The 13,943-nt window shown below is 42.9% G+C and overlaps 1 protein-coding gene across 1 annotated transcript in view; it reads left to right on the top strand.

Moving 5' to 3' along the window:
* Positions 1-206: 206 nt before the first annotated feature.
* The window catches only part of MAP7D2 (MAP7 domain containing 2), an 84,341-nt gene continuing 70,604 nt past the window's right edge, over positions 207-13,943 (top strand). The window contains exon 1 of the mRNA XM_086767389.1: positions 207-452. Coding sequence (XP_086623515.1) covers positions 410-452 — 43 coding nt within the window. The 5' untranslated portion in view covers positions 207-409. The remainder of the gene's footprint in view (positions 453-13,943) is intronic.

Below are 13,943 nucleotides of genomic sequence, written 5' to 3' on the forward strand. Positions count from 1 at the left end.
ACTTTAAGAGGCCGCGCTCCCCGAGGCGGCGGGGGTGCAACAGGGGACTAGGGCCGGGCGAGGCTCTACCGGGTGACCACCGGCGGGACCCTCCCCCGCACCGCACCGCACCCCGCCCTCAGCGCCGCGGGGCGGAGCAGCGGCAGCACCTGGCGGGGCGGGAGTCGCCCCCTCTTCGCGCAGGCGGCACCGGGCGAGGAGCCGTCGTCGGCCGCCGTGCCCGGCCCCGCTCCCGCTCCTCCCCGCCCGCCGCCCCGTGTCAGGTGCCGCGGGGCGGGCAGTGCGCCTGTGCGGTGGCTGCGGGGCGCCGCGGAGCGGAGGGGAGCCGAGCCGAGCCGAGCCGAGCCGGCGGCAGCAGCGGCAGCAGCAGAAGGAGGACGCAGCGGTGGGTGGCCACCGGTCGAGGAAGATGGCGGAGCCGGGGGCTGCGCGCAGCTACCCGCGGGCGACAGGTAGGGGATGAGGCTGCGGCCCCGCGATGCGCCGGAGGACGGCAAGCTCGTCCTCTCTCGGCTGCCCCCGGCGCCGTCCCGTCCCTTCCTGCCCTGGCCCGGGCCGGTCTGCGGCTACCGGAGCCCCAGGGGGCGGCAGGCGAAGGTCGCTCCCCTCTCCGCCCGGCAGGTGCCGGCCGGCGCGGCGGCGGGAGGGTCCGGGCGCCATCTCGGGCCGAGCCCGGGGTGGCCATGGGGGCGCGGAGCGGGGGGGCAGCCCCAGCTCCGCGGCGGGATGTGGCGGGTTATCCCCGGGGGGCGCCGGCGGTTGGCGGCTGCGGGGTGGAGGGGGGACGATACGGAGAGTGGGTCTCGCCCGAGGCCGCCGGCGTGCCCCTTCCCCCGCCGCCCGGTCCCGCCTTTGTGGTGCGGGAGGTGTTTGCCGTGAGGCGGCTTTGTGCGGCGGGTCGGGCTCGCACGGCAGCTGCGTGTGCCGCCGCGATTTCCCTGGCCGCCGGCGGTGCTGCCGGGGAGGGCGGCAGCGTGGTTTTGCCCCAAAGTGGAGAGCGGGGAGGGAGCGATTTATAAACCTCATTTTCAGCGGTGCCCGGGCCTGCCGGTGCGGGTTGGCCAACCCGGGCAGCAAACTGGTTGAGCTGGTATCGGGCGTCAACGCCTCACTCCGAGCCCTTATGTAGGCACGGCTCCTGTTAAGGTGTCCCGTCCCCCCTCCCTCCCCCGCTGCTTGAAGTACGTAACTTTTAATTTCTGAGGGTGAAAAGGGTGCATGAGATGCGGTGGAGCCTGCTGTGGTGCGTGGAGCGGCGTGTGGGGTGGGATCGAGTCCCCCGGGTGCCAGGAGGTGTTAGGGCCAAGGCTGGTGGTCCTGGCCTCGTGTAGGTGTTAGGGTGGGTCTGGATGCTTTTTCTTCATGTGACCTCTTGGCAGTTCGATGTACGAGATGAGTGGTGATTAAGGGGTGAGGCAGCTGCTCATTATACTTTTACCTTAATTAGCTGATATGGAGCCTTTGCTTTGTGGATGGCAAACCATCTAAACCTGGGGTGTAAGAGGGAATTAACTTCCCTGTTGTCCTAAGCCACTGTAGTTTCCAAAAGTGGCTTTACAATTGCTTTGGGAGATAAGGAAATGTTTTTATCCCAAACTTACAGAGTGGGAAGATGAATCTGAGTCTTTGACTTGTCTGAGGTAACACTGTCTGAGGAGCCAAGGCGGGAGCTGGGAACGCCTGTGTTTGTGGTTCCTCGCCCTCCTCCTGTGCTCAGCAGTCACGACTCCCACTGTGAGCCGTTGCAGTTGAGCAGTCAAGCACTTCTAGGGCTTAGGTCTCCATTTTTTTTTTTTTTTCTCATGTTTCACATGGAGGAGAAGGGAGAAAAACAATCAACACTCAGAATTTATATTTGTGGCTTCATTTTTTTTGCCTCCTCTCTAAAGCGTGAGGAAACTTGCCCAGTATTTGCTTGCACTCTTCTCAGATGTTTTTCTTCTTGTGTTTTTCTACTTTCCAGCTTCAGAGGCAAATGTTGCAAAAAAAAGTTTTACTTATTGTATAGACCAGGACATCATCTATTTTTCACGCTTTATGAGACTGGGAATCCATAGAAAAGGCAACATGTGGTTTAGTTGAGATGATGATACGAATGGGGGGTCATGTGTTGTAGAGCATGGTCAGGGATGGACAGATATAATCACTTGTGGTCAAGCATAAACATTTGAACACTAATGCCTAAGCATGGCAGTACAGGGTGGTCTCAGCCAAATCTGTTATTTTATTTGCATTGGCTTCTAGAAGGTAGTATATGATGTGGTGTAAAAGATTGTGTGTGTGGTATGTTTTACAGACAGCAGTGTGGATGGCATTTGGATCTGTTGCAGCAGAGAATGAGACTTTTTTTTTCTTTTTTTTTCTTTTCTCCTCCCCCCCCACCCCCCCTGGGACCCAACCTACCAATCCAATTTTGTAGCAAGCACAACAGCTACTAATACCAATTGTTAGCATGGATGTGGAAATGATGCTCTCTTAGTTCACGTGTTTGTATCTTAGTCCTGAAGTCCTCATCTTGTTCATAGGGGTAGGAAGAATCTTGCCTCCGTGTTCTAAAGTAAAGTGCTCCTTCTGACTATGTTGCCTCCCAAAGGGGTGCTGCCCCAGCAACAGGTGGTGGCTGCAGCCACTGTCCCCCTTCCCAAACCTGAAGTTCTCTGGCAGCGTCTAAGTTTTGATCTCTAGAGTCCTCCAATGCTGAGGGTATTGCTGGGATGGCAGTGAAAGTGAGGCGCCAGATTTCGCATGTCCACCACTTCAGACTGTTTGCCCAGATCAAACTGTAACAAACAAGCCTGCAGTGAAGGAAGGTATTTGCATCTCTTCTCTTCTAGGGAAGAGACTATTGTTCAGTGGTTTATAATTCTGAAAAAAAGGAGCAAAATTCTGTGGCACAAGCAAACAGTATTGCAGAACTCAAGTGTATCCTTTTGCCAAAAATCAAAGGCATGCAGCAAACAATAGAGATGCTACAGCCTGAGAAGATATAGCAGGAATCTTTTTGTCAGGGAGAGCATTAGGTGACCAAAATGTAGGCGTTATTGCTGCTGCCATCTGTAGTAACGGTAGTGACTAAATAGCATTTGAAGGACAAGCTGCTCAGTATTTAATCTCTCATCTTCTCTTTTGCTGCCCAGTGAAATTTGCTTAACGTATGTTCTGAGAGACTGAAATACTGAACACTTCTGTTTTCAAAGCAAAATATATTTTTTTTTCTTCTTATAGAAAACTTGATCAGCCCTAAAAGGATTTAAGAAAAAATTACGTGATGTGCCAACTTAGACTGTATATCACAAAAACAGTTTTTGTGAAAGGAATTAATGTGTGTATTTTTTTAAAAAATACTATGTGTTTTTTTTCTTCTTGATAGCAGTGCTTTTCCAACTGATTTCTTATCAACCAGAATGATTTAACGAAAGTATACTTTTTTTTTTTGTACTATATTATTTTCTCTCATATATGGGATTTCAAGGTTGTTTATCCCCAAGGTTAATTCCTGTTCTGCTTTTCATGTGATGTTACCATTTGCAAGTCTTGGTTTTAGTTCAGAACATTTTAATACATTGCATCCTTTCAAGGTTATTGTTTTATTATTTAAAACATTGTAACACTGACAGACTTGGCCTCTGTCCTGTCAAAAAAAAAGAGTCAGATCCCTTTCCAACTAAGTTTCATTAAATTGTACTGAAGAAAAATATCTTGCCTTTGAATTCCAAAGTCGCAGAAATAGAAGGAATGCCTGTCGCTTGAAATGCACGCATCAGCTAAGTGAAGCATCTGAAAACTTTAGTGTTTGTAAGACATTGTTGTATAGTGTCACATACCTCCATTTGCTTTGGTGGCTGGTGTATCTGTAGCAGTGGAAAGGCAGCAGGGATGCTTTTTATATTAGATAATTATTTCTAGACATGCTAATTGAAGGAGCGTGTACATATTTAATGTAAATGAAACTATATATCCTGCATGTTGATACTGCATGAAGATTTATGTAGTAAGGCTTTTTGTCTCATGAATAAATAAAATACAATTATAACTTTCATGGTTATCGGTCTTTTAATGTGTGCGGAGCAAAACCGACAGGGAAATGTTTTAAAAATCTTATTAATATCTCCCGTTCATTACAAATGCATTTTAAAGCTACAGAAAAGTAAGAGCAAGTCTTTTAATTCTTTAATTCTGGACTGTTCAGGTGATTTAAAAAAAAAAAAAACAAAACAAAACGTTATTTTCTTCTTGTGTGTTTCACCTCTGCGAGAAGGTCCCAGTGTCAGTACTGTTGAGGGGCTTGTTTGGCTCTTCTCTGTTCCAGTTATCTTGACCACTCCTCCTGAAATCTGTTTTTTGCACCAGCCCTCTGACAGGGCATTGCAGTTTTCCACCCTTCATTTAGGACTGACTCAAGCTGTTGAGCTGATCTAGAAGCAGTCGTTCTCAGTTTAAGTTCTATATCCACTTGTGTGTTGTGGATTTTTTTGTTTGTTTGTTTTTTTTAAAGTGTTGTTTGTATAGAATTTCTGTAAATAACTGGACTGTACAGGCTGGGGGGGAGGGGGGATACAGCTGATCAGGAAACTAGTGCAAATTATGGGAATGCTAACTGCGTGGAGTAGAAACCAGCTCAAGTTGTCTGCTCCCTGTTTCCATCATTGTCCTTTAATTGACTCTCACAGTTGTTCCCAGCCTGATAACTTTGAGTTTAGTAAGGTCTGTGTATCTTCTAGGTCCTGTTTGACACAGTTACCTTCCAGGTGATGTGTGCATGACAGGTTATACTCAGTTCTCAGTGTATTCTGGTACAGTGATTCGGGTCAGTAAGTATGTTAAATACATTTATGTTAACACCCAAATTTAACTTTCTTGTGAATCTCTCCTGCTGGCTGAGAGGGAAAATCTGGATAATATGCTTAAATAATGGTAGGAGTGCTAATGCTGTAACTCAGCCAAGGTTATTGCAGTAATCAAAAGCGAAGTTCTTTCAGTACTGCAACAGATTTATTTTTATTATTTTTTTTAACTGCATGGTTTCTGCCATTTAGATAACTTCAGAGTTATTTTGCTGTAATTGACTTGTTTGATATTTCCATCACAACTTGTTGTATTACTTGTGTATTTTCTACGGTTAGAATTGGTGCATGTAAGAATATGGTATGTGTTAGTTTTTCCAATATGCTTGTGTTCAAGCAGCTTACTCCGTGAAAAAAAGTGGCTTGAAACCTTGGCTAATCACAGAGGTATTTTACAGCACAGTATTACCCAGGACTGACTTTAGATAGGCTATTTAGAAATACCTTTCACTGTGCTTTATCTCCACAATGATGAATGATGATGTGTGGGGGTGTAAAGATAAGAGGTAAGTGGGTTTCACAAAGTGGAAGTCTGTCTAACCGTTAAGATGGGGGAAAAAAACCCCTCAAGATTATTATGTTATTTAAAATACTGTAACACATCTGCCAGACTTTGTCTGTCATTCAAATAATACACTCTTTTCTTCATTTGTATCGTGAAACTGTCAAGAGCCTAAAATCCTAGCACGTAGTGTTCTCTGCGAGTCTGACTGTTGTAAGAATCTTAGTAAAGTACTTCTTGTTGCAGTTAAATTGTAATCAAAATGGTTTATATAGAATTAATTCTGCTTTTGCACTGTCTTCTGTGTATGTACATACATAATGCACATACATTTCAGGCTTCCTGCAGATGTAATAAAGATATCAAAATGCCTGTTGGTCACATCTTAGTTTTCTTCTTTATTTTCTTCATGTAACTCTTAAATGAATTATTCACAGTAGTTACACTTTTCCTTATCTATTTATCTATCTCTGTGATACAAAGTTGTGTGTGCTACAAGTGTGTGCTTGTTTTTTGTTACTGTATTATCTGCATATATAATTTCTGCTTGCCAAATGTCAGATCAAACTTTGTGGAAATGTTTTGCCCTAAATTCTGAGACATCGGTTTCTCTTCTGCATTCGAATATCTGGAGGTTTTTGCTACTGCTTTCATGTGTTTGTGCCTGTTTTCCTTTGATCAAGAGGAGGCTGACCGTTCTTGTGGCATTAAGGTGCTGCAGACAAACATCTACTTTGCTGAGATTGATAAAGCATTTCTGTGATCTTTGCGTAAACTTCAGTTACATAGCGGGTAGGCTCCTCTTTGCTTTTTAGCTGCTTTTCAGTGAGAATGTCCAAAGCAGTGATGACTAGAAGTATTCCCGATGTTGTGGAGGGTCTGCACAGTTGTGTTGTAGTAGCTGCTTGCTTAGAAGTACTTTTGCTTTAAACTGTTTGTTTCTCAGTGTGCGAAATTTTGTTCGTTCTGTTTGGTTTCATGTTCTTTTTTCTTGGCATAAATAAAGGTGCCAGTAGCAAACTTCTCTTATTAATGTTTTGCTTTTGTTAAATTAATTCCTCTACAATATGGAAACTGCAACTTTTTGTATTCCAGTGTTAGGCATGTGTGCTTTTATCAATTTGTGGGATAATTTGAAAAAAAAGGTGTTGAGCTGAATTTCTTGTAGCGATTTAACAGAAGAGATTGTTTCCTGTGCATCATATAATATTTAACTTTTTGAGCTTTCTGTTTTCCTTTACAAGAGTAGGTACATGTTTGATGCAGATTTAGGCATTCAAATCCTTTTTCAGGTGTGTGAAAAATCTGGAAACTCTCCTTTTTCTGCACTTTGAGTACAGAAATAGATGAAATTTGTTCAAGCTTTTAAAATCAGCCTCTTCACTAATAATTACATCTATTGTTTTGTGAAGTCATTCCTGTGTGCTTGCATTTGCCTTCCAAGAGGACCAGTCCACTGAATATGCATTAACGTGGTTTGATATGATGAGCATTTTAGTCTGAGGTGCTGTCTGAGTTGGTCCTTGATGCCAGAGCTGGCAGCGTCTTGGCTCCACATGCACATTAATGCATCTGCTTGCGCAAAAAGAGAGGTGGATTTTATGCCCCGTAATCTTAGCACCATCATTGGTGCATTGTGCATCCACCCATTTTAGAAGAAGAAAGTATATGAAGCTTCATAAATATACTTTCCTTTGTTGAATAATTTATCTTAGATACTCTTTTTTTTCCTTGTAGTGATTTTAATAAATAAAATGAGACTCTAGAATTTTTGACTTCTACCTGAGGTTTTGATAGGATGGAAGATAACGTGTTGGATAAAAATACATGATACGGTGTATCAGTTTGTGGATGCCACTGTAAAATGATCTCAAAAATTCTTCAAGAAAATAGTAGTAATACTAGTGTGTTTGAATGTTTTGTCTGTTTTAATGCCAGATGCTGGAGGACATATTGTGGTTTTGTTTCAATTAGGTAAGATCTGGAAGTATGCCTTGCTTGGTTCAATCCATATGAATTATCAAATTACTTGTCTCATGCGAAGCAGAAGCTAGGAGAGCTCTTCTTTATTTAGGCAAAATGTTCATTCAGATATTTCTAGTTTGCAATTAATTTTGGTTGTAGGTGTGGTGGAATACTGAAATTCTTAAGGTGGCTTTGATCAAAAAAACAAAGATAAAAGTTTTCCTAAGACAGTGCGGCATGCCTGGTTTTAACTACAGCAAGAGTGCTGAAGGGGTCTCCCACTGCCCGGCCAGCGAGAGCACTGCTGCTTTTTTGCCTAAGCAGTAAATCAAGTGATAATTTGAGGAGCACTCCAGTCTGAATAAACTAGCCTTGATTGTTGAGTTGGAATAAACTTCCAGTATAGAATTCAATTGGAAGTAGGATAAATCTCGTTTTGAAAAAATTCCAGTCATATGAAATAAAAATATTTTTTCACACTAACTAGGCTACATGGCAGATCACACAAGAAGGGCCGTTCCTTTTGTCCCAGGAGGGAGAAGAGGACAATACTGTGTTTATCTGCACATCATTACTGTGATTTTACGTATTTTAAGTAAAGGGGTTTAATTTCCCTTCCCTCAGGAGGGTAGTAGCAACCAAGAGGAAGCACTTTCCTTCTCCCGTTGTTGGTGACTTGCCTGCTCTCCGCAGTCATTTTCATCCACTCCTGTGTGCGTGTGTGTGTGTACCCACTCTGTGTCAGGGGAGAGACCTGAGGGAGAGGACTGGAAACGTGCTGTTGGGGCTCTTAAAATGTTGATAAACAGTGAGCAAGTTATGGCTTCCAAAATAAATGATGGATGAGCTGGGTCTCCTTTCCCTGTCCTAAAGGGAAGAGGGTGTACAGCTTTACTTTTATCCTTAGTTTCTTGACTTTTAGTACTGTGCTTCAGCCACAGGGCATCTTTTCCCCATATGCTTAATGGTCTATTAATAGATGTAAGTATTTCCATTACGTTTGCTGGGTTTAGTAGCGCTAAGTGCTGTGGTTATAAGTAAACACAGCGATTTTCAACAGTCATAGGAAGCGGTTTAATGGTGCAATGAAGTAAACAGGTGACCTTTCTTTGGCGTAAATGAGTTTTTGATGAGGTTCTGGACAAGGATGCTGGATTGCAGGGTTGTGGTCCAGGATGTGTTTCATGGCTCTTTGAGGCCAGGTTATGGCACTGAATGAAAATATTTCAGTGGTGCATAGGGGAGAGGTTGTTTAGAGAAAGTATTATGCAGAAAGGTTGGATTTCTGTGGTATTGTCAAGTTACAGAACTGAAAGAAAATTTGAAACAGAAATAACTGCACAGATTATGAGAGATATTTACAGAAAATGCAAAGAGTTTGTTTTTCATAGTACTTTTTATGATCTAAGGGCAATTTTGCACATCCCTTCATTGCAGTATATTTTCACTGATTTGGTTGGTTTGGTTGGTTTTTCTCCTGTGAGGATTTGTAATCTATGTTCTTATACTGTACTCACTACCCGTATTCAGTCTTCCTTTAAGTCTTGTACTGCCAAAGGGTGTCTTAAAAAGAATAGCCTGTCTATGAATGTTAATATATTTAATCTGTGATGAAGTTGTCCTAATGATATGTGCATGGAACTGAAAGTCATGCTACACAGTACAGGCACATTCACTTTCAAACCCAATTTTTGTCATGACTGGTCCGTTTGTAATGCTGAAGACAAACTGGAGACTGTAAAGGAAGTCTTCATGCAACCAAGGTTCCTTGTGATGAATACTCCCTACAGCATAATGACAAGCTTACAGGCCATGTAGCAACTCAGTAGGTGTTTAAAATAGCACAGTAGTGCTCCTGGAAGACCACTGAATTCCCTATTGATGTAAAATCTCTGTAATGCATAGATTTTTCTGTTGCCTGCTTGCTGATAATGGTGCACCTGTGCTATTGATAAACTGACACCCAACTAGGTGAACTCTTCAATTTTTATAAGTTGTTTTTCTATTTTTCTCTCTAATGGTGTTTTCCTCCTTCCCCATTCTCATCCATTCACCCTCGCCTACAAGGTCATAAGGATGGCCGCTTTAGGCAGAGGAACAGTATCTCCTTCACTGCTCTGTCTTCCCTGGTGGCTAGAAGAAGGCATTGAGGTAAGGGTATAAGATCACAGCAAGCATACAGTATGTTTCCTAGTGTCCCACAAATACAGTTCCAGGAGCTAGAGATGTATCCAGAAGAGCTGGATACATCTGCCATCATATATATACATATTCTTCTCATGCTTTAGCCTGTTCCTCACTCCAGCTTTGTAATTGCACTCAATGCAGTAATTCGTTCTTGTGCTCTGGCAGAGCTCATCCCAATCCATCCAGCCTCGGGAGCAGAGGGAGACAAAAGCATGGTGCCAAGGAGGAGGCTGGGCCCATCAGATGGGCTCTGGCAGGATCAACCTCTCACCAGCCCACCTGTCTCCTGCAGTGGGAGCCCAGAGGGCTCAAGTAGCTCTTCAGTTTTTCCTGTGGGTGCTGCAGGGGAGGCAAAGAGACAAGGAAGAGGAAAAAGGTGGAAAGGAAACAAAAATGCATTCCATGCTATTCAACCTCTGCTTCAGGCATTACTGTTCAGCACATATCAGAGCTCTTTGAAAATCAAAGGCAACAAAAAAACAAATAGGCTGAGGAATGTTTTCTCTGGTCTTCACAGCAGCTATCGGTTAACACATGTTGCAGCGTGATATACTTGCTTAAGTTATAGACTCAAAGTGGAGGGGTAGAAGTCCTCAGGATGGTTTTCTAATGGCTATTATGCACTGAAATGAATCCAGATATCTCCTGGTGATGCACACATCTTGAGAAACTCTGACAAAAACTCCGATGGTATAAGGTAGTGCTTGGAAGATGCAATTTTTGTGTTCTGACCTTCAGTCCCAATGGCGAGAACTGCTGGAGCTGATTCCAAGAAGCAGCATTTCAGGCTGATTATAACGTACGGTCCTTAATAAAATTGGACAGTTGAAAAGTCCCAAGAAAGAAAACTGTTAAAGGAATATGGAATGACTGTTTAGCAGCTAAAAGCTAACCTTAACTCCAACTAGATTTGAATGCATTCAACCCCCGCTTTTTGGTTCCAGCTATATAATCTAGTCCATTACTTCATGCCTCGCCAGAAAAAATCCAGTTTGTTGTTGTTAAGTGTCACTCAGTAAAAAGATTATTTCAGCGTTGTCTGGCAGATGCTAAGTACTCTTTTTAGAGAACAGTGAAATAAATGACTGCACATGTTTATTTGTAGGTAGAGCTTGAGTGACAACCATTGAGTATAGAATTTGGGGTCTCTGGGAATTGAATTTGTCGCTTACACAAGCTTGTAAGGGCTCATGATGTCAAATTTGTAGAGAGAGAACCTCTTTCAGTGTGCATCAGCTATCACTGCTTTGATAAGGTGGTGCGGGATTTGGCTCCTGGTTCTGGACTTACCCAAGCACATTATACTGAAGTAATCTGCCCCTGAGTCTTCAAATGTTTAATCAGGCACAAGAATCTCTTCATCTTCTGGTAGTAGCTGACTTTCTCTTTCTGATTCAGAAATGTTCAGTGCATCAGTAAAAAGGTACTAAAAGCAAAGACAAAAATCTCTCTTACATTTAGATAGTCCTCTTGCCTATGGACAGAAGCAATACCAGAATGTTTGCTGGCTTGTTTGGGAGAACTTAATTTCAAATACCATTTGTGTTCTCATGTAAGAAGTTTAGATGCTGAATTTTCTACTGATTGTTGTTGTTGTTGCTGGTAGCATTAGTCCTTCTCAGTGAGGTAAAGAAGGTGGATATAGTTGGCTGTTTGTGACGATATACCTGTAATTTTCTTTGTTCCATTGCCTGCTACCCCAGGTGGATCCATTCCTCTTGCTTGTCAGTTGAAGCATAGAGGAAGGCTGTCCTTCTTGTGTGTGTAGACCTGCTCTTCCTTTTTCCAAGCTTTCCTTTTACATGCACAGGAGGGGATGCAACTTTTGCTACAACTCTGACTCCTCCTCTTCCCTTTCAAAATATTTACTGGCTTCTGCTACTTAAGCCAACTCAACCTACTCATCCCTCTCCTTTTTTCACTTACTGTGGGTAGGCAGGTTTTTCAAGCCCTGACTCTATCTTTTGATTTGTATCTACATGTGAAACAAAATTCTAGAAGAGTGCAGGATTCCTGTGAAAGTGCTGACTTTCAGCCTGGGTGCGTGGTGATACAGAGTGCTCTGTTCAGCAGAACTACTTTCTATTGCCACTATCAAACAAAAGCCTTTTCTGGTATGGGTGTGTCCTGAACTTTGATCTGACCACACTTAGTCTGCGTCTAATCAGTCCTGGCAAGGAGCTCTGTAGTCACAGAATCATAGAAGAGTTAGGGTTGGAAGGGACCTTCAAAGGTCATCTAGTCCAATCCCTCTCCAAGGAGCAGGGACATCTCCAACCAGACCAGGTTGCTCAGAGCCTCATCCAACCTGGCCTTGAATGTTTCCAGGGATGGGGCATCCATCACCTCTCTGGGCAGCCTGTTCCAGTGTTCCACCACCCTCATTGTAAAATTTTTTTTTAGTTAGCTGCCTTCTGTTAGGAATGCTGTATCTGATGAACATATCTTTCCAGTGAGGCAAGGTTTGTGGACTGATAACCTCTTATTAAACCAACCAATTATAGTCCAAACAAGGAAGCTTTCTTGTTGAGCAATCTGAAGAAGGAGCAACTGTATCTTGGTTCATGATACATGGAAGTGGAGAGGAGAAAAGAACGGAAGTGGATGCTGGAGTCTTGAGTCTCCCTTGGCAGCAGCAAGTTCCTGCTCTTGCAGAAGCCAAGGATGTTGTGACTCAGTCTTTTGTACTGGGATACAGCACCTGTAATCTTTTATTTTGCTGTAGGTGTGCTGCAGTACAGCAGCTGCTGCTTGACGTGGTTCTGTTCAACTTGGTGCAGGTTCTGTGTAAGTGCTAGTCAAGAGGGAATGAAAGTTCAAATGTCTAATTTACTTTGAAAAGTATCCTGGTATGATTCCTGGATTTGCAGGGTGAATGTTGCTATTACATTTCAAGAAGTATTGACTAGAAAAAGTTAAGATAAATCTCTTTGAATATACAACTAAGTGTGGAATAAGCCACTGCTGTTGTTCTAGTATTACCATTGATGAGGTTTAGTTTTCTGGGCTTATGTCCAAAACTACTGCACTTCTTGTTCACATCCCCTGATGTAGCAACCCTGAAAGTAAAATTGGTGTAAAAAAAAGAAATTAAACAAAAAAAATATTTTTCCTGCCGGTATGTTTTGGTCCAGGATGCATACTTCCATGATTTTTAAAAGTAAAAAAAACCAAGAAAGAATCACTGACATGGAGCATCATTGTATGCAATTTTCAGATTTCTTGTTGTAAATGCTCTGGCTAGTGTATTTTAGAATGCACTGTCTCATGGTAATTGCTAGTATTTATCAGTTTCCAAATCCAGTAAGTAATTTAAGCAGGCAAAGCTCTTGTTTTATGTACTGGAGTTGATTTGTTACCGAGGCTTTTCACCTGTTTGCACTGTATAGTGAATGAAGAGACAACTGTCACTGGTGATTAGTTTCCATGAAAAACCTGGTACAGTCTTCACTTTCCTTGCTTTGAGAGCTTTCTTTGCAAGGAAGAAAGATGCAAGCTTGCTGGCTTTCTGAAAGAAGTGAAAATGTCAGCCATAATGCTGTTAGCAAGTGTTGGATTTTTCGTTCTGGATGTGGTGGGATTTATGGCACCAGACTGCAGGCACATCTGGAGTGAAACTGCAGCAGGCAACATGTTGCTGTGGCTCTTTTTGCAGAGGCTCTGCACATGGTGACTCTACTGGTATAGGTTTCTACAATTTCTTTAGTAGGAAGGAATTTAACAGTATAAAGTGTATCATATCACTAAAGCAGTAGCAGCTTTGCTGTTTTTCTGAAAAATTTTAATGGAGGATTTCAGGGTTAGGAGAGAGTAGAAGAGATTCTGCTGCCCACCTACAGCACCACCAAATATCAGATTGATTCCTAGCACATAGATGCTGTCCTTCAGTGTTTCAGGATTTCAGTTACTAACATAGTTAAGGATATGCAGTAGTTACCTGAAAAAACCCACCTTTTCTCTTACTTAGCTGAGCTGTGCTTCTCACAGGAGCCATAACTGGAACCCACTGTCAGAGCCTTACATGCCCGAGGGAAATTTTTTCAGCACATTTGAAGGGAAGGGGATATATGAGGCCATGTACAACTACTTAGTTTCAGATTTAAGAGCTTTCAAAATCATTATAAAACTATTCTTGATATTTAGCCTTGTTCTGTTGCTCTTGATTAAAAGTTCAGGGCAGTGTAAATAAAGGAGGGAAAATTAAGGTCCTGTTTTGTGTTGTGTAAACTATCCTTAAAAGTTTTTGCCTTTGAAAATAGTATATATTTTCATCTCCTACACAGATTGCCTGCTAAGTATAGAGAAGCAGCAGCTCTTTTAACACTTTGCTTATAGCATGAGGGCATGTGCTTTTTAAAGTGGTTGGCAGAACAGCAAATTGCAGACGGGAGGCGTGAGGTTTGTTGTGTACAGCACAGACACGTGTAGGAGACGGAAAGTTAATC

Source organism: Chlamydotis macqueenii, chromosome 1, assembly GCF_036417535.1.
Source record: "Chlamydotis macqueenii isolate bChlMac1 chromosome 1, bChlMac1.mat, whole genome shotgun sequence".
NCBI lineage: Eukaryota > Metazoa > Chordata > Aves > Otidiformes > Otididae > Chlamydotis > Chlamydotis macqueenii.